This window comes from Anomalospiza imberbis, chromosome 8, assembly GCF_031753505.1.
Source record: "Anomalospiza imberbis isolate Cuckoo-Finch-1a 21T00152 chromosome 8, ASM3175350v1, whole genome shotgun sequence".
Lineage (NCBI taxonomy): Eukaryota > Metazoa > Chordata > Aves > Passeriformes > Viduidae > Anomalospiza > Anomalospiza imberbis.
In genome coordinates, this window is record NC_089688.1 from 21,942,986 (window position 1) to 21,962,694 (window position 19,709).

Below are 19,709 nucleotides of genomic sequence, written 5' to 3' on the forward strand. Positions count from 1 at the left end.
GTAGAGCAAGCAGCCCTGAAGTGTGGGGGAGTGAGGGGTGCACTCCATTCTCTCTGTCAGACATCCCACAGTTCCCTGCTGGGGATCCCACAGTCTGTGTCCAACTGCCCCATGGGGCTTGGGGCTGGCAGGTGTCACCGAGGGCCTGCCTGTGCCCGGGGACTCTGGCTGCTGCAGGGGTGCTCCTAGCACCCCATGCTTTGCCCACTCATGGGTGAGACTGCAGGAGGTTGCTGAGATGGGGTGGGGGACACCCTGTGTGTCCTCTCCTTCTGCTGTGCCTGTGGTTGGGCAGGGAGACAGAGCCTTGAGCCTGGTCTGATCTCAAGCTGAAGATCCATGGAGAAATGCCTGTGTTGGCTCCTGGGCCCCTCCATGGGCAGGCTGGAGTGGAGGGCTCGACCCCTCAGACCCCCAGGCACGGGGGTCCCCACAGCCCTTTTGCAGGCAGGAGTGGGATCCCAGTGTGGCAGGGAGGGGGGCTCTGTGTCACAATTAAGGTACGAATCTCCATGCCATGCTGCACGGCTGCTGTGGAGGGTGCAGAGCCCTCACTGCCATGGGCACACTGTAATGCCTTTTTGTTTCTTTTTTTTTTTTTTTCTTTTTTTTTTTTCTTTTTTTTTTTTTCCCTTCCTTCCTCCCTCCATAGTTTGTGCCATTTATGAGTCATGTATGGTACCAATAAAATGACTTTTTGGTTTGAAGCTGTCCTGATCACTTATATCTGAGCATGGGACCAGGCTGACGTGGGCAAGGCAGAGGGGGGTGCCCCGGTGTCCCTGGTACCCTGGCAGGGAGTGTGGGCACAGGGCTCACTGTGTTCCCTGGATGATGCTGGCCTGCCTCTGCCTGCTGGTTCCCAGGCATGCCACAGCCCTGCCATGCCATGGAAGGCAGAAGTCCCAGCAAGGGTAAGGTACAGGGTTGCTGGGAAATGGCCCAGTCCCCAAAGGCAGAGCAAACAAGCAGCCCGAGGCCTGCCGGACACCAAGGTGATGGGCACATTCCCTGGGGAGCAGTGGGGGCTGCGTAATCCTGCCTGGGAACAGGGCAGGAGCAGCATGGAGGTGTCCTGGGGGGAGCAAAGGAGGGACAGGGGACTATGCCAATCTCCTTCCAGAAGCTGGGGTGCCCTGTGCCAGCTTTATTAGTGATATGAGGGAAGCCATGCTCTTAAAACGGGGCTGATGCAGCAGAGAGTGAGAGCAGGATGGGCCTGTATCTTCAAAGTAGGAGCAGGGGTTGGGTTGACATCTGCAATGAGGGACATCACCAGGCTATGACAGGGCTGAGGTCAGGGGGGCTGCAGGATTCAGGTGCTGTGGTAGGAGCTCGTGGCTGGGCACGTGAGGGCAGGGTGGCCCCGGTGAGCCCATGGTGTGGCACCAGAGCTGAGGCATCAATAAATACCCTTGTTTCTGACATGCCCCGAGCTCTGGCAGGCTCAGTGGGATGCCCTGGATGGGAAGGGAGCAATGCCCTGCAGGAGCAGATCCTGCCATCTGTAATGGATCCTGCATAAGCCTGGCTGCATCCTGCACATGCACCCGGGAGCTGCTGGAGAGCCCCAAGGCAACACTTCAGGGTTGAGGTCTGACCTGGAAAGCCCAAGGGTACCTGTGAAGCTCCCAAACCTCCTTCCTCCACATCAGCTTCAGTGCTGTGAGAAATTCACTAGTTGTTGCTTTTTTTTCCCTCCTTTTTTGTTGGGCTGAATCTGTGTCCTCTGCTGCCCTGCACCAGTGCCAGTGCCGTGCCAGAGGGTCCCACATGACACTGGCATCCAGCACGGGCCAGACCAGGAAGAAAACCTGAAGCAAGGCTGCCCTCGTCCCTGGGCCACCTTCACCTAAGGTCACAGTGTGCAGTGATGCCTGCTTGTGCCAAGGAAAGTTAAGCAGTAACTGGGAGGTGGCGATGAGCAAGCCCTGGGTGCTGGAAGGGCCAGGGAGCCCCCCATGCAAAGGTCATTCAGGTACAGCTCACCCAGAGTCCCTGCTGATCCCTGTCCAAAAGCCCGTGGTGTCCCATGCAGGGACACAGGCCAGGGGCCAAGGGCCATGCTGGGGGCTCCAGCTACTTCGGGACAGGAGGTGTGGGGTGCAGGGCACAGCGGAGGACTGGCACAGGGGGAAGGTGGACAGCGGGGCGGGCTCTCGGCAAGGGTGCTATGGCAGGGTGGGCTGCTGGAGGGGCCAGCAGTGGCTCTGGCAGTGTGGGGTGAGTGCTGCTTCTCTTGGACAAGGAAGGAGCATCCCCAGGCAGAGGGCCTGTGGGCGGCCGGCTCTCCCATGCGGGACAGGGCAGGGACCAGGGTCTCTGTGAGAGATGCAGGATGTCAGGGTTGGCTGGGCCCAGGAGCAGGGTGGAGAAGGAGTGCCAGGGTGCAGCGGGGAGGGGTGGGGCAGAGGGCTCCCCCTCGGCAGAAGAGGGGGCCGGCGCGGCTGCACGTCCCGGACAGACCCCGGTGGGCCGGGGCGGAAGGGGCGGCTCTGTCCGGCCCTTCCCGCACCGCCCGGGGCCACCCGCGCCGCGGGCTCGGTGCGGAGCTGTGCCGAGCTGGGGAGCTCTGTCTGTCGCGACGTGACCCCCGGGACACCTGCCCCGCGTCCACCGGGTGCGTCCGCGGCACAACCGGGAGCGACCCCCGGCCCCTCCCCGCTCCTGCCCCCGGTTGCGGCTCCCGGAGCTCCGGCGGCGGGGCAGGGAATGGAGCCACGCGGCGTGGGAAAGCTCCGCGGGGAGTGGGGATGGAGCCGAGCGGGCGCCCAGCCTTTGGGGAAAAAATGCTGTCTGGGGACCCCTGAGGCTGTTCCCCGCTTGGGAGGACCGGGACGCGTGTGAAAAATGCCGGGTTTGCCGCAGTGCCCCATTTCGGAAGGTTTTTCGATGCAAAACCTGCTTCTGTGGCTACGGCTGGTTTGTGTTGAAACTCTGGACGGCTCAACGTACCCCATCCCGAAAGGATACGGATAGTGTGGGGCGGAGCGGGCGAGACGGCTGCCCTCGGGATCACCCCGGGCCACCCAGCTCCTGGCTTGGGGCAGGAGGAAGCCAGCACGGGCAGGGGAGCTTAGCGGAGAGGGAGGAGAGGGACTTTTCCGGATGCCTGTGTCGGGACAGGTCGGTGGTGACCCTGACCCCGGTATAGAGAGGCGGCCCGAGGCGGCCGGGTGCCAAGAGCCGTAAGGGGCAGGGTGGGGCGATCCCGGCATCGCCGGCTGCCCCGGCAAACAGCTTGTCAGCAATCATCGCTGAAACTTAAACAAGCCACAGACCTGGGCGCTGGCACGCCGCGGCCGGACCCCGCCGCAGCTGTGGGTGCAGAGAGGTGTCAGAGGACAGGGTGAGTGCTCTGAATCCGCCTCATCGCCCACAGCCGCCCGGTCCCTCGTGGGCACCTCCTGCCTGGTTTCCCATCCCGCTGCTCCTAGGGGTGGGGATGGGTGCACCCATCCTTCCTCGGTGCTCTCCCGCAGCTCTTTCCTTCCGGGCAGGAGCAGGCAGGTGCCTGATTTTTTCTCTCTGCATTTCCTGGTCGGAGGCAGGGCAGGCTGGATGGTCCCGAGCCCCGACGACACCGAAAGCTCCTCTCGGTGCCCAGGTGTCCACAGGAGCTGCTGCGATGGAGCTGGGGAACATCTCGAAGCCCATCTACGGCCCTGGCCCCGAGGCGCCGGGGAGCAGCACGCCGGGGGTGGTGACAATGGCACACGGCTTCCTGCGGCTGGTGCAGCCCAACCCCCTGCCCATAGGTAGGTGCATGGCGGTGAGGGGCTGGTAGTGGTGTAATGGCTGGGGTAATCGGGAGTGGGATCCCAAGGATTGCCAGCTGTGTTCTGCTCATGTCCCATAACAACTGTGGGGCTATCTTAGCTGGGCCCCAGGACAGGCGTTAGTGGTAGTGCCACCTTGCAGAGTCCTGCCCCATCCTCCCTCCAGGCATCTTAATCCTAGGCCCCCAGAAGTGTGCAGAGCAAACCCCACTCTGCCTGCAGGGTCTTTGCCTGTCTTGCAGCCCTCTGCTTGCTGGCCACCAAGAGCAGTGTGTCCCGGTGCCAGTGGCAGCACTGTGTGCTCTCCCTGTGCACTGCCCTGCTTGCCAGCACTTGCCCTTGCTCGTGTCGCTGTCACAGCTCTGTCTTGAAGCCGCTGCAGATTTGCACAGGTGATACCAGGACCCTGCAGCTGCTCCATATTCATGGGGCAGGTGCTGCCCACCTGGAGGGAAATGCCACTGGGTACTGCCACTTCTGCTTCCTCCTTCACTGGCTTCAACCCATGCTTACCATCAACATGCTGGCAAAGGTGTGGCCGGCACCACAGGTGGACCTGTTGTGGACCTGTGTCACATAGACACCGGGGTACAATGTCCCCATGTGCCATCAGGGCTTGTAATGAGGGCGTGCGGCAAAGGCAGGGAGAGCCCTGGGAATGAAGGAGGCAGCGTGGCAGTGGGCCTTTGCCCTTAGTACTCATTCCTCACTGGCAGTGTCCTTGGGCCTCTGTGTAGGGCTGGGCTGCAGGAGGGCAGCCCCAGGGCAGTGTCGCTTATGCTCATGGTGGTGAGGAAATCCCATGTTCTGTGAACCCGAGAGCCCGTGAGCTGGCAGCACTTTTCCGGGATGCAAAAATGCTCCATGATGTGGTGGGTGGGGAGGGCAGCTGCAAGGGAGAAAAATGCCATACTCAGAGCCGGTTTGAGCTGCAGGTGATGCCTCGGGCTGGGAGTGGTGAGCAGGGTCTGGGCCCTCTTGGAGTTCCCCACAGGGCCCAGCACCTACTCACAGCCCTCTGTGCTTCTTGTCTCCCAGAGCTGATTAATTTTGGGCAGTCTGAGAGCAAGTTCAGACAGGAGGACATCTCCAAGGTGAGCAGGCAGCTGGGGTGGGGAGCTGGCAGCCCCAGACCACCGGGGACTGGGGGATGCTGGTGGGTGCTGCTCTGAGGCTGAGCCCTGGATGCTGGGCGGCAGCGAGGGGAGATGTTCTGCCCCCTGGGGGGACCCATTTTGTCTGTTTGGGTCTGGACAGGCTGTGCAGAGCTGAGGAGCCTTCGGGGGTACCAGTGTTATGCTGCTTCTCCTTCTTTCTATCCCAGCTGCTGCTCTACGAACTGGGTTTCCTGGTCTGCGCGGCCATTGGAGTCCTCCTCATCATCCTCGTGCCGCTGGTGGGATGCTGCTTCTGCTGCTGCCGCTGCTGCGGGAACTGCGGGGGCCGCATGTACCAGAAGCAGGGCCGGCGGATGGGCTGCCGACGCCGGGCGCTCTGGGCCTCTGTGCTGCTGGTCTCTGCTTTCCTGCTGTGAGTGCGCTGGCCGGGAGGCTCCGGATGGAACCCAGGGGTGGCTGGAAATGCCGGCGCTTGGCGGCCGTGCCAGGAAACTGCCATTGTTCACGAATAGATCCCGGCACGGCGGGACACAGGAGAGGAAGCAGCGGCGGTGGGGAGCTGGCCACGGGGGGCTGCGCACTGGCGCCGTGTGGACCTTTCCCGACAGCTTCTCCACTGCGTACTGGGCTCTCCTGTGCCTCAGTTTCCTGCGTCCCTCCTCTCTGGTCCCTCAGGGCAGGGCACGTGCTGGAAGCAGGAGTCACTGGTGGGCTCCAGACCCTGCAGGCTGGGGTCTGTGTGGGTGGATTTAGAGGGTACTGAGGGGGAGCATTGGGACTGAGCTCCCCACATGCTGACTTTGCCACCCTTCCCTTGTAGGGCTGGTGGTGTCTGTGCCCTCATCAGCAACACTCGCTTCTCCCAGGCTGTGAAGAGCACCTTCCCCAATGTGAACAACACTCTGGACAACATCCACACCTACCTGGCCTCCATCCCCCAGGCACGCATGGTCCCCCTGCCATGTCTTGGGGGCAAGGGGCCAGGCAGGAGGAATGGCCCAAATAGCCCCCTGGGGAAGGGCAGCAGAGGGGCTGGCAGCAGAGAAAGGTCCCCACCCTCACTGACACCACATCTCTGTCCCTACAGCAAGTTGATTTTATCATCAACAAGAGCGATGTCCCGCTGGGCTATGCCAACTGCAGCCTCCAGGGTGAGGGTGTGCGACGGGAGGGGCTGGAGCATCCCCATGACCCTGTGGCGAGCTGCTCCAGGGCTGGGGGTTCTTGGGCAGTGGGGGTGTTGTGTGGGTTTACCTTTCTGCCCTGTGGGTGGTTGCTGACCCTGCGGACTGCAACCTGTTCTTATGGGGATATCTAAAGGGAGTGGGTCTGGAGGCTCTTCCAAGCTCCAGCTCTGCTCCAGTTTCTGCTTTTCTCTATTCAGGCTCTTCTCTGGGAAGGGTGATGCAGGTGGTGGGAGAGTGGGGATATCCCCACTGCCCCCCACCTGGGGGGTGGGTGAGGGAGGGGTGCTGGTGGTGTCAGTGTTTTCACCAGCTTTCCTGCAAGCCCCAGGACCTTGCAGGGATCCTGTTATTGACACCACCCCTCCCATCTCCGCAGACATTGGGCCCAAACTGGGCAGTATGATCGCCTCACGCATCAGGAGCAGCACGGACGGGGCTCTGGGATCTCTCCAGAGCCTCTTGCAAGGTACTGGCCCCATCCCTAGGAGACTGGCAAGGGACTCGGGGATCAAGAGATGGGGTGGCTGCATGTTTGGGTGAGGCTTCCATGGAGGTGGATCCTTTTGGCCTCCCAGCCACACCCTGGGGCAAGTGCCATGACTTTGGGGGTGCCCCTAGGTTGCATTTTTTCATGGGTTTCTAGGGTTCAGCTGGATGAGAATGAGTCTCTGCCACAGTGGCAGGATAAGGCCCTGAGCTCCCCGCTATCTCCCCAGGGATGGAGACGCTGAATGACACCTTTGCCAACATTGCCATCAGCCGCTCAGACCTCGAGGAGCTGCAGAGCAACTACAGCCAGCAGCTGGTCAGCCTGCGGGGTGAGCTCAACCACACCCTGCAGAAATGTGGCCTCCCCTGTGGCCGAGTGTCCCTGGACGGGCTCGCCTTCACCGCCAACTTCAGCACGGTGAGGAGGGGCAAGGTGTGGGTGAGGGGCCCCAGCAGCCCCTGCCCCAGCCCCCACAGCTCCCTCACCCCAGGCTCTTCCCCGCAGATCCCAGGCGTGGAGCAGCAGCTGGAGGCGCTGCGCGAGGTCTCTGAGTCAAACATAGAGACTGATTTAGAGGAGGTAAGGGGAGTTCCCTTCACCCAGACACAAAGCTGGGTGCTCCTGCAACTGCGAGGGCTGTGCTGACAGGGTGTGGCTTGGGAAGAGCTCTGTCAGGAGCTCAGTGTGTGACATGGAGGGAAGGGCTGGCCAGAGGTCTGCTCGCTGTCCCAGCCATCCTTGCGCACTGGTAGGGTGGACTGGGTGCTGTGGGGAGCCTGGCTGTCATGTGTTACTAGGATCTGGGGACAAGGGGATGTGCTGCTCAGCCCTGGATTGCAGGCAGGGACGCAAGTTCCATGCTGTGCTCTCCTGGATGCAGGTTAACAGAACGTTGGACATGACCCCTGACAAGGTGCAAGAGCACTCCCAGCAAGTGGTGGCAAGTAAGCAGGGCTTTTTGTGCTGACTTCTTCCTCTTCTAGGGTTCCCTCCCTTCTCAAGCCATTCTTTCCTGGAGCCCTGGCTGTCCCCAGCTGCCATCATGCCAATGTCATCCTTGGCCATGACTGCCCCTTTCCTATCCTTTCTGAGCCCCTGCAGGACCTGGGTAGCAGCTCGCAATGTCAGCGTGTCCCCATTCCTTACAGAGAGCCAGGACCAGCTGGGCCTCATCAGGCAGGAGATCAGAAGCTTGCAGGAAGGCTTGCCACTCCTGGATGTGGAGGAGAAAGTTGGGGCCTTTGTGAACAATGCCACATCGGTGCTGGAGAAGTACAGGGAGCCGATCATCGCCTTGGATGGGCTCAGGTGGGCGAGGGGCTGCAGCCCCGGCTCCATTGTCTGGAGAGTTTTAAGGTTCCTGCTCCTCCCATTGCTGGAGGTGGGGGCTTGCTGGGTGGTGGGGTTGTGGGTGCAGGGTAGTCAGAGCTGTGCCTTGCAGACACACATGCCTCTTTCCTGCTGTGGTGTCTGGGACCCTTTTCCTCCCCATGAAGGCAGCCAGTGGGCTGCAGGGTGCTGCTCAGGGTCCCAGGTTCTGCTGCCTGACTCCCACCCTTTGTCTTGCCCCAGGTTGATCGTGTGTGCCCTCCTGTGCTGCACGGTGCTGCTGGTGGTCCTCTGCAACGTTTTTGGGCTGCTGCTGGGGCCCCTGGGGCTGAAGGAAGGTGTGCTGCCCACAGAGCGCAGCAGCCTCTCCAATGCTGGCGGGAACTTCTTCATGGCGTGAGGCTCAATTGGCTGCCAAGGACGTGTGTGGGAGCACTGGGATGGGTGGGCAGGGCTGGCCTGGGAATGCTCGAGCTCCATCATCAGTTTACTGCAGCTTAATGGCCTGCGCCTGTGCAGGTGGTAAATTGAAGGTCAAATGTCGTGCTGGTGAGAGGCATTTGAGGGGAGCCCATTTGCCCCGTGACGGCGAGGGCTGGCAGTGTGTGCGTGGGTCCTGCAGCTCTGCAGGGAGTGCTGGATTGCAAAGCTGTGGGAAGCTATTCTGGAATCCAAGCTCCAGGGTAGACCCTGGTCATGCTCTGGGGTCTGAAGGCAGAAACAGAGACAAGCTTGTGGGAAGGGTGGTGTTCCCACAACTGTGGGGGTGAGGGGTGTGCAGCCCCTGGGCTCTGCGAGCTGGGGGCAATGCCAGCATCAGTGCTGGGCCACTGGGCTGCCGGTGCTGATGGCATTTCTGTCCTGGCAGAGGGGTTGGCTTCAGTTTCATCTTCTACTGGCTACTCATGCTGCTGGTGACGATCATCTTCATACTGGGGGGGAACATTTACATGCTCTTCTGTGAGTCCTGGCACAACAAGCAGCTCTTCCAGGTAAGCTTGCTGTGGGGAAACTGCCTGGAGATACTGCTTCCTAAATGAGGGCTGCTGGTGGAGCCGAGGCAGCACTAACCATTTAGGATGCTTTTCCAAGGTGTCCTGCCCTGCACTATGTCTAGTTTCTCCATCTCTTTCCTTGCTCTTAGCTCCTGGACAACCCTGGCAAGATCCCTATCTTCAATCTCTCAGAGCTGCTGGGCCTGAAAGGTGACATGACAAACTTCTCAGAGATATACAGGTGGGTCCCAGCCCTGACACTGTCTTTGGTGGGGGTAGAGCTGCTCAATGCCCTCAGATGCTCTCCAGGAGCAGGGCAGCATGCCCTACCTTCCCAGGCTGTGGGTAGGCACTGATTGCAGGGAAGGAGCAAGGTGCAACCTACCTACTTAGGTGAGGACATGCTCCTGGGAGGGAGTGGCCCTCGCCTGCCCTGTTTTAAACCCCATGCTTCCATCCTGCAGGCAGTGCCAGCAAGATGCCTCCCTGTGGCAAACTCTGCACTTGGACCAGAGCATGTCCCTGGATGAGCTCTTGAATATCAGCCAGGTGAGCATGGGAGTGCCAGGCTCTTGAGGGCAGAAATCCAGACCAAGGGCTGAGGGGACAGTGAGGGGCCAGCACATGTCCCATCATGGCCTCCTTTGCTCTGGCAGTACGCAGGAAACATCTCCACAGCTTTTGAGAAGATGAACATCACCCTAAGCCCCATCTCCCTGCTCAAGCAGAGCCAGAAAGACCTGCTGCTGAACGCCAGTCGGGCCGGACAGCCGCCCAACTTCACCCTCACCCTGGAGCAGGTGTGCTGTGTGTAGCCTGGTCTTGGGATTGGGGTGGGGGAGTTAGATGTGGGTTGAGAAGGTCTATTACCGTTAGGGTAAGAAGGCAAATCCTCTGCCCAGAAGGCCCTGCTTCCACTCTGTCCCACAAAGAAGGGGTATAGCTCCCCTTGTGAACCTCATTCTCATGGCTCTATCTCTGCCTTTTCCAGCTGGATCAGAGTATGACCCAGGGAAGCCTCCTGGATCTGGCTGCAGAGTTGGAGCAGCTGGCAGAAAAAGTGGTGAGAGACCATGACACCCCAGGGCCATAGCCACCCTGTCTCCAAAGCCACTGGTTGCTGGACTCCTCTGTGCCTGCCTGGGTGTTGAGGGGAGGCCCTTTACTCTTGCCCAGCTCTTTTCCCCAGCCTGGCCCATCAGCTGGCTGTGGTGAGGCATAGAGCTGGGCACTGTTGACTGCAGCTCTTCCAGGGCACGGACGTGAAGAAGGACCTGGAAGATAATGCTCGCAGACTGAGGGAGCTGGAGAAGGAGATGCAGGCGAGCTTCTCTGGACCACTGGTGAGCTGGGGGATGTCCTGGGGATGCTGGGTTGGGCTTCCCTAGAGCTCAGAGCCTGCTGGCAGGGTCTTGTCTGAGCTGTGGGGTCTGCATGTCTGATCCCCCTTCTCTCTGTCCCCAGCAAAGTCTGAAGGAGAACATCCACTCCGTGCAGAGTGGGGCTGCCCGGCTAGAGGTAAGCTGTACAAGGGGAGTGCATGCCAGTCCCAGGCACCCTGCAAAGCACCCTCGAGGTCCTGCAGTGGAGGTGGTAGGGCTAACCCGCAGTCTGGGGGCTGCTGTGGCACTCTTCATGTGCTGCAGGGGCTGTTCATGGGGTAGAGGGAGGGAGGGAGGCCATGGACCCTGCCAGGCGCAGGCTCCCTCCACCTGAGGTACTTGGCACTACCAAGTGTGTGACTGCTGGGAACACCACAGCTCTGAGCGGCTATGCCCCAGGGAGTGCTGCTGTGCAGGGCTGGTGAAGTGCAGAGACCCCACTTAGATCACAGTGCTGAGAGCACCTTTCACCTCAGGGACAGACAACAGCTGTGCTGGACAAAGCCAGCAAAACCCAGGAGTTCCTGGAGATGGAGACGCCAAACATCATCAAGAACGTGAGCTTGCCTTGCCCTGCTGTCAGGTCACACGGACCATACCCCTTCACTAAGACCTCCCTCTATACAGGGAAGCCAAACCTTGTCTGGCTGCTCATCCTGCTTGCCTTCCCTGAGTGTCTCCTGCACCCCTGGGTGCCCCCTTCCCTTATGGCATCCCTGGCAAGGGACTGGGGTGGGATGAAGCATTCAGCCCTGTTGCTGCTGGGCTGAGGTGGTCTGACAGCCTTGATCCTGACATGGAGGGGACACGGGGCATGGAGGGGGCTGGTGGTGGCAACATTTCCCCTCTGTGCTTGCCCCTCCAGGAGACATTAGCCTTCCTGCAACAGCTGTTGGATTTCTTTGAGACCTACATTTCATGGGCCAAGAGCAGGGTAAGCTGAGCCTTCCTCAGTGAGGTGGAGAGAAGGGGAGAATGAGCTGCAGGGCTTGCTGGATGCTGACATATGCTGTCCCCACCATGTCCCCAGGTGACAGAAGATGTGGCACGTTGCAAGCCCATAGCTCAGTCCTTGGATAATGTGGAGGTCATTGGCTGTGACTATATCATGGACTCTGTGGTGAGTGGGGCAGCGGTGTGTAGAGTGACACACACGTGTGGGGTGGCAGTCAGGTCCTCTTGACCTCCTCATGCACAGGATGAGGGATGCAGGGAATGATCAGGGATGCACAGGATGAGGGATGCACAGGAAGCAGTGCTCAGCTTCTGCCCAGCAAACTGCTGGACAGGCCAGAGGAAAGGCCAGGCTCTGAGAAGGAGTGGGTGGTCATTGGGGAGTGCTGGGAGGAAAAGAGATGCTCCCAGTCGCTCTCTGGACCTAATGGCTCTTCCTCCACCCTATGCAGAATGCTTTCTGGTTCAGCCTGGGCTGGTGCACCTTGTTCCTGCTGCCCAGCATCATCCTGGCTGTCAGACTTGCCAAGTTTTACCGCCGCATGGATACTGCTGATGTGTACAGGTGAGGAGCAGCCCCACCCTATGTGACGACACTGGGTCTGGGGTCCCCCTGCCACCTGTTCCTTCATGTCCTGTGGTAGCCTGTGGGGCTCATGCTGAAGTAATGTGGGCTGGAGAGAACCTGAGAGGTGACTTGGGATCCTTAGCCTCTGAGGATGGGGATGTTCTGGAGCTTTTCTCTGCCTGCTCTGAACCTCCTGTTTGGGCAGACAAAGGTGCATTCCCTTTTGAGGAAGGTGCCTGGCAGGGCTGCAGCCACAGCCTGGCTCGAGTCCACCACCTGACTCGCTCTGTTTTGCACCATTTTTGTGGTGAAGCACTGTCATGAGAGCTGGGTGCTGTGACAGAATGCAGTGTGCTGCGAGGTTGTGGCATTGCCACGAGGGTGCAGTGCTTGGTCACACGCCTGTGGCCACCGGTGTCCTGGGGCTGCCCCTCAGCCTTCTGGGACACTCTGCCTGGCAGCTCCACCACCAGCACAGGCACTGATCCCAGAGGATAGTGAGCAGTTTCTAGTTGGATTTCCAGCTCCTGAAAGCTACGTCGTGGCCCTGTGGTGCAGCTTCTGTGCTGGGGGTTCCCCAGCTCCTGCCACCCCTCTGAGCTGGCTGGAGACATGGGCTCAGCTGCCCAGCTCAAGCTGAGGCATAGGGAGCTGGGTGGCACCCTGCTCTGCCTGCCTGGGAAAGGAGCACAGATGCTCTGGGGGCCTGTAAGAGCCCGTGCTCTCTTTTTGTGACCCATGGGAGACCTTGTACCACCATCAGATGCTGTCCTGTCCCACAAGGCATCTTCTTGCCCCGCTAACACTGTCTCCTCTTTTTTCTCCCCTCTAGGAATGAAGACTTTGAGATGTAAGCTACTTACACTGCCAGGTCCCTTTGTGGGGTGGGGGGCAGCCCCTGTAGTAGAGGGGGCCCAGGGGACAGAGGGAGGGAGCTGGGAACCAGGGTGAGTGCAGACCAAGGAGTGTGCTGATACCAGGGGATGGCTGTGAAGGTGGGACTTTTGTAGTGCACGCAGTTGTGGTGTCCCCTATCATCTTCCCACACTCCTAAGTCTGGAGGTGTTGCTGGTCCCAGTCTCCCAAGCTGGTGGGTTTGGGGAAGCTGTCTCTGTACCTTATTCCTGTGGGGCTGGGTGATAGGAGTGGGATGATATTTGACCATCCCAGTGCATCCTGAGCAGTCCCTTACTGCTCTCTGTGGCTGGGGGTGACATATGTGACCTTGGTTTTGCAGGCCACCAACATTCAACTCCTACAAAATCCCCAGGCCTTCCACAAGGCATTAGCTCCCATCATGGAGGAGGAAAGGGACAGATCCCCTCACTTGAAAAATGTGACTATTTATTTTTGCAGGGAATCTGCCTCTTTCCAAGGCTGTAATTTTTGGTGTCAAACAATAAATGGTGTGTTTGTGTGCACTGTGGGATGTGACTGTGCTCCTCAGGTCTAGCAGTGATGGCAGTACGCAGGGCTAGAGGCTGGAGGGTTCCCCACTGCTGGCACAAGCTGAGGCTGTGCCTGGGACCAGAGGGCTCTTTCTGGTGTTTCCAAGTGTGCTCTGCCCACAGCCAGCCTATGGGTCGATACAGGATCACTGCTCAGTGTCACCGAGACTGGGTGATGTTCCCCTCACTGGGCAGCCCTTTGCACTTCTGACTGGGTGAGTGCCAGCTCCCTCCATGGGACAAGCCACACAAAGAGCCTCCTGTCATGAAGTGCCACCCCAAGCTGTCCCCAGCACATGAGCACTTCCCTCTGGCGACTCTAGTATGTATCATCCGTGTATTTCCAGTGAGTTTATGGGGTGCCTGCAGCCCACACCTCCTTCTCTCTGCAAGATACGGTGCCATGGGTACTTTCTGTGCCCACTCCTGCACACCCCATGCTCTGCACAGAAAAAGCTGCATGCACAGATAAATCGAGGGTGATGGTCTAGAGCCTTGGGGCGAGCTCAGGTATTGCTTTGTGCCGCTTCTTGGTGCAAGCACAGGGACCATCCCAAAAGCTGTGTCAGGCACAAGGCATATATGTGAGCAGCTTGAGTCATCTCCTTTGTTGCAAAGTCCAAGTTTCTCTGGAGCAGAGTGAGACAGCCATGCCGGCCAGCTGCCCCACCACTACGTGCATTTCTTACTGCTTTTTCCACTTGCCTTCAGATCTAATTGCTAGTTTTTCCTTTAGGCTTTATCTGAGGCTGCACTGGCCTTACCTCCTGCTGTCTCCCTGCAGCAGTCTGACTTCACAGAGAGCCCTGTGCTTGCCAATCATTCAGCTGAATCTGTCCTTCAGATTGCTTTGGCCCCTGCTTCCCCCAGGGATGCTCACCCTTCCTGGTTCTTGGTGTGAGATATCCAGCAACCCCTTGGAAAGCATTCAGCTCAGTTTTCTGCCCTGGACCCTCAGCCTCCAGAATTCTGACTACTTCCTGTTTGTCTGGGGCTCATACATGGAGGCTTCTGCCCCCAGGCCTCAGGCTGTGCCTACTGCGTCATGTTCCCCGCTTCCTCTTCCCTTGCTGTGCTCGGGGATGCCAGCTCACACAGGACTGCTGCTAGCTTCAGTTTCCGCTTGCTGGCTTTGTGGGCATTGCTTCTTTCCTGCTCTCCTGTTTCTGCAGAGATAGTACTGGAAGGCAGGGACCTTCATCCTCATTCATTGTGTCACTGTGGCCACCTGCACCCAAACTCAGCCCTGGCAATGAAGATATCCCCCCAAAATGACTGCACAGCCTTTGCCAAGGTGTGGGGCTTGCTCTCAGCAGCTCCCCATTCAGTGCAGCTGCAGGACAGTGTTCCAGTCTCTGGAGCCATGGCTCTAAGAGGTGCTGGGGTCCATCCGTCATCTTCCTCCTGAACAGACCTGGGTGGTGGGTGAGATCAGAGTCAGGCAAGGCCACCAGCTGCCTGGAGAGGAGGCAAGGACAGCTCATTACTGAATGCCCACAGTGGATGCCATCAGCTCTCCTTTCAGGCCCCGCTCCCTCCGCTCACGTGTGGCAGCTGCCAGAGTGAGAGGGAAATTCACAGTGCCCTGTGGCCACAGCAAAAGGACTCCCCCCAAAGAAGGTCTCATCAATAACCAGCCAGTCTCGAGGGAACCATTGCAGCAGTTCCTCTTCTTCTTTGCCAGGCCTTTTTCCACCACAGGGACTTTCCGCAGCCAAGCCTTTCTCTGTGGGAGACCCTGCCACATCTTTACAGTGGTTTCACAAACAGTAATCTCTCCAACGGCAGCTCTGACACTCTGCCTGGCAGCAGGATTTTGCTGGGCCAGCCAGGTGCTCTCTGTTGGTAGTTTTCCTAAAAAATAGACAATTTGCAGCTCTTGAGAAAAAAATCCTCCCTTCCTCAACTCTCTGTTGTGCCCAGCCAGAGCCATGTGTGGATGGCCTGGATGGCCTTTCCCTGCGGCACATAGCTCCAGCCTGCCCATGCAGACTCCTGCCTCCACGGCTCCATAGTGGTAAGCAGCTGAGTACCACAGAGAGAACGAGCTATCTGGGCATGCTCTCTGAGCCCAGCTGTACCAGCTGTGAGCCATGCTGGGCAGCACCAGAGAGATGAACCTGGCCACTTTTCACCAGAGGCAAAACAAGATTGCCCTCCTCCTGAGGGTGTGTACCCTCATAACATCCACCACCACCTCAGCAGTGCTTTAGGAAGCTTTATTTTTAAAAGGAGTCTGTCTTCCACACTTCAGACCACTTTCAAGAGGATTAATGCAGGTGAATCTCCCGCAGCCCAACAAGGCAACAGACGGCTCCTTTACACCAGAGCCCAGAATGCAGGGGCAAAGCCACAGTGAGAGTTTCCCTCCTGGTGGAGGGGGCCAGGCACCGGGCACCCGAGAGAGGCTGGAACCTGGATCTTCCTGCACAAACTGCTCTCAAGTTACATTGATTTTGCAAACAGAGGCACAATATGAGCCAGACAACCCTGACAAAGCCCCTTTGTATGCAAAGGGCAAAGGTAGAGGAGATGGGAACAGAGGGCTTGGGTGTCCTGCATCATAATCTAAGCTTCCACAAAGGAAAGGGAAAGACAGGGCCAACCCCAAGCTCTCATAGCCTGCTGCAAGCTTCTCAGCTCAGCAGAGAGTTTGGGTACTGTCTGGGACAGAGAGATAAGGGAATTAGGCTGCTCTTTTCTGCTAAGTAGCTGCAATCAGTCACAGCTACAGGACTGATCCCAGAGGAGTTGTGGCGAGACAAAGTGTGGAGTGCTGCAACTGCCAGCGTGTGTGCTGGGACCCCCAGTGCCATGGAGCTGTGCCACACGGACATTTAGCATCTGACTGAGCCCAAAGCAGCAGGACTCAGTGACCCTGCTGCAGGAAACATGCTCTGTTTCTCACAGGCAGAGCTTGAAGGTAGCACCCAGCTCACTGACCAGAGAATGGGGAGGACAGACTGTGTACTGCCTACCACTCCACCACCAGTACCAGAGGATCAGAGAAGTAGAAGTGGAGCTAGAAAGGAGCCAAACAAACTGAAAACAAAGTGCTTTGGGTGGGGAGCAGTTCTGTAGTCCTGTAGTGCAGCCAGTGTTTTCATCTGCAAATGCACCTGGCATTTGCTCCTCCACTGGCACACATACAATTGCACTTGCTAGGAATAACAGAAAGCCTGCCGTGGCTCAGAGATCCCCCAACCTCAGCCACCCAACAGGCTCTTCGAGATGCTGCAGGGATACTTCAGAAAGGAGCAGGCTTCTGTACTGCCAACACAGGTAAAATTTCCCTTCCTTGTGCACCCAGGGCTTGGGATGACATTGTCCTTCCCCCCTTCACACACTGTCATCCTGTAGCAGTGCTGAAGGCGAAGAAGTCCTTGCCATAGATGGCTGAGGAACATCATCAGCCACTACTTTTGAGGGGATTTTGTGCTCTCGGGGTGGGGTGGGAGGGGGGAAGGTGGTGCTCTGCAGGGCATCTGAGTACATCTCATCCTGGACACTGGGATGCTGCACAACCCTTTGCAGCAGTGGCTTAAGCAAGCCCACAGTCAGCTGGTTCCCCTTGCTGGAGAAGGGCACTGGGTCCTCCTGGGAATGAGGAAGGTGCTGCAGAACCACGGTGAGGATGCTTGAGGCGGTGAGCTCAGCAGGGCACAGTGGCCACAGCCTGTCCAGGTAAGGGTCCAGCTCCCGGTGCTGGGCAAACTCAGCCAGCAGCGTGATGAATATCTCCTTGTTAAGCAAGGGGCTGAGTTTGGAGAACTTCTCTGCCACCTCCACCACCCGCTGCCACTGCTTCAGATGGATGAGAAGGTGCAGAGCTTGCAGCACGGCCTTAGGCCTCTTGCTGCAGAGCAGCAGTTCCAGCTCCATCTCGTCATCTGCCTCGCCGTGTTTGCTCTTTCGGGCCAGCACTCCCAGTGCTCTCTTGTACAGTGGCACCCGGCCCCCGGGGCCCTCCTTGCTGCTGTATGACCAGGAGCTGCTAACGTACTGCTGGGTCAGCTCCACAAAGCTGGGCAGCCACTTGGGTTTGAACCTCAGGAAAGAGGCGCAAATGAGCTCGAAGAGTGGGACCATCCCATTCTGACCCACTTCCTCCAGCTGCGGCTGACACAGGACCTTCTTCCATACCTCTGGGGTGGCCCTGGCTACCAAGACACCATCCCCATTCTGCTCCAGCTGCAGGCAACTCCTTGTGGCCTTCCAGGCAGCCTTGGGGAAAGAGGCAAACACAGAATTCAGATAGGCCAAGTTGTCTTTGTCCACGTCAGACTGGAGAATGCGGCTGACCTCCTGCTCCACCAGCTCCTTGCAGTAGCTTTCCACCTCACTCTCTGGGGCACATACTACGCAAGTTTTGAGGAGCTCCAGGCTCATGTAGCTCTGCAGCTCCAGGCTCACTGTGCTCAACAGCTTGGCACACGTGTCTTGTAGGCTTCGGGCTGGCTTCTGCTTCTGGTGGAGGCTGTGCTGCAGGATGGCAGCGAGGACCACAGGAGCCTGGAACGTACCACCTTTCTTCAACTTCTCCACTGTCAGCTTGGAGCTGCTGAGGCTCCTCCTCTGATAATATCTGCAGGCCTCCTCAAACACCATCTCCACCAGGCATGGCTCAGGCCTGCTGCTGTCCTCAGGTTTGGAAAAGCTAAAGCTGTAGATGCCACTCTGACTGAGGAGCTGGATACTGTCCTCCTCGCCCTGGGACTCCAGGAAATGCACTTCTTTCATACTCAGGACTTCCTTTTCTACAAGCCTTCCACTGTTCTGGTCAACAAGGTACAGTACTCCAGCCAGCACACAGGCCAGGATGCTGCCAAAAGTCTTCAGCCGGACAGGACTCCCTTGGGCCAGGGGGCCGCCCTCCAGGTCAAAGATATGCCTCTGTGTCCCATCTGGCTCCACGATACTCACAGCACCCTTTGTGCTCACCAGCAGCAGACCCCCGCTGTTGGACACAGTGGAGGTGTGGATGTCCAGAGGTGCAAAACCTGAGAGAAGGCCCACAGAACCCAGCAGCAGCTTCTTGAAGTCTGACTCACTGCTGGAGTGCAGCACCTTGCTGTGGATGAAGCCTGCAGAGGGGGCTGTGATGGTGAGCTCCGCCTTCTCTGGATGCCAGATGAGGAGGAATTTGGAAGTGGTGGCAAAGCTGGCAGCAGCAGGCACTAGGAAGACATGTTGGGGAGAGGCCAGGACCCGGTACTCGGGGCTGTTGTGCAGGACTATCCTCGCAGTGCCCAGCCGCACGCCCTGCTCCCCCACCTCCAGAGCACGGGCACAGACACAGAACCTGAAGGCACACTTGCTCATGTCCGAGTGAGCACCCAGCGGCGGCCTCTCCTCACACCACACCAGGTTGGCTCCCTGGCTGCACACGGAGACCACTCGTGCCCGGGCACCCTGGCAGAGCTCCAGTGTCTGCAGCGGCTGCCAGCCCACGGCCACCACAAAGCGCCAGACCTCGGTCCGGCCATGTTCCCACACCACGGCCAGTACCCAGGAGTCTGGTACCACAGGGCTCTGCAGGAAGAGCAGTCCCACAAGGGCTGGCTGGGGCGGCTGCCAGCTCCTCTCCAGATCGGCTCCAGCGATGCTGTGGCGCTGGAAGGCCACCACCCGCGGCAGGGTGGGCGGCCGGCTCTTCTGCAGGAGCAGGAGATGCTGCCCGTCGGGGCTGGACTGGACGTGGCTGGGCTCTTCTCCGCGGCACAGCAACTCCCGCAGCCAGTGGCCTCGGCTGAAGTCACTCAAGTCGGAGACCTGCCGCAGCTTCATCCTGTCAGCGACAGTGGGCAGCAGGGCGAGCTGGGGCACGGAGCCACAGCCGCCACTCAGTCCCCCCCCGGAGCCCCGCCACACCCTGCTCCCTCGGCTCTCTAGGAGGCCCCCACGGACACCTTCCCCCCACGGCGAGCCGGTTCCGCGGCAGCAACTCCCAGGGACGGGCCGCACCCGGAGCTCGCCGCACACCCAGCGCCGCCCGAGAGAACTCTGCGCTGCCCCGGGCACGCCGGGTCCCCCTACCGCCGGGACCCACCTGCCGCGGCAGCGACTGACGACCGGGGCCGGGGCCGGGGCAGTGGCCGCTGCGCTCAGCGCTGCGCAGTCACGGGGCCGCGGGTTTCCGGGCGGAGCCGCTCCGCGCCGCCTCGGGCCGTCCCGCTCCTACTTCCGCCGCCGGTGCGGGGTGGGCTGCGGGGCCGCGTCCCGAGGGCGATCCGCGTGTTCCCGCAGACGGCGGGGCCATGTGTAACCGGGGTGCGTGTGTACGTGCGTGTGTCAGTCCCCGCGGGGCGAGCCGAGCTCCAGCCGGCCCGGGGAGGAGCCTTCCCCGCCCGCCCCGCCTGCGGGAGCCGCGGCCGCGCGGGGAACCGGCGGGCGCACGCGCGGCGCCTGCGCGGTGTGCGGGGAGCGGCTGCCCGCAGGTGAGTGCGGGAGCGGCGGGGG

The 19,709-nt window shown here is 59.5% G+C and overlaps 3 protein-coding genes across 4 annotated transcripts in view; 2 read left to right on the forward strand and 1 right to left on the reverse strand.

The window, feature by feature from the left end:
- The first annotated feature begins 3,229 nt into the window (after positions 1–3,229).
- LOC137478196 (prominin-1-A-like) lies at positions 3,230–13,223 on the forward strand. Of its 2 annotated transcripts, XM_068197851.1 has the most exons (25): positions 3,230–3,349; positions 3,608–3,758; positions 4,818–4,873; positions 5,104–5,309; positions 5,718–5,838; positions 5,985–6,048; positions 6,461–6,550; positions 6,801–6,991; positions 7,079–7,153; positions 7,455–7,518; positions 7,723–7,882; positions 8,147–8,299; positions 8,772–8,895; positions 9,048–9,139; positions 9,363–9,447; positions 9,555–9,698; positions 9,890–9,961; positions 10,152–10,241; positions 10,363–10,416; positions 10,757–10,837; positions 11,146–11,214; positions 11,311–11,400; positions 11,687–11,799; positions 12,635–12,652; positions 13,040–13,223. In XM_068197851.1, the coding sequence occupies exons 2-25, from the start codon at positions 3,629–3,631 to the stop codon at positions 13,089–13,091; spliced, it is 2,394 nt and encodes a 797-aa protein (XP_068053952.1). In that variant the 5' UTR covers positions 3,230–3,349; positions 3,608–3,628; the 3' UTR covers positions 13,092–13,223. The 2 variants fall into 2 exon arrangements, with proteins under 2 accessions (XP_068053952.1, XP_068053953.1); XM_068197852.1 differs by lacking the exon at positions 3,230–3,349 and having other exon boundaries at positions 3,576–3,758; positions 12,635–12,673.
- A 2,232-nt stretch (positions 13,224–15,455) lies between these two features.
- Positions 15,456–19,589, reverse strand: HPS6 (HPS6 biogenesis of lysosomal organelles complex 2 subunit 3). The gene is made up of 2 exons (XM_068197849.1): positions 19,300–19,589; positions 15,456–19,038 (listed from the first exon to the last, which is right to left on the reverse strand). Exon 2 carries the CDS (start codon positions 19,035–19,037, stop codon positions 16,590–16,592), a length of 2,448 nt encoding a protein of 815 aa, XP_068053950.1. The 5' UTR covers position 19,038; positions 19,300–19,589; the 3' UTR covers positions 15,456–16,589.
- ARMH3 (armadillo like helical domain containing 3) overlaps positions 19,561–19,709 on the forward strand; it is a 124,696-nt gene continuing 124,547 nt past the window's right edge. The window contains exon 1 of the mRNA XM_068197853.1: positions 19,561–19,687. The gene's annotated coding sequence lies outside the window, so the exon portion shown is untranslated. The remainder of the gene's footprint in view (positions 19,688–19,709) is intronic.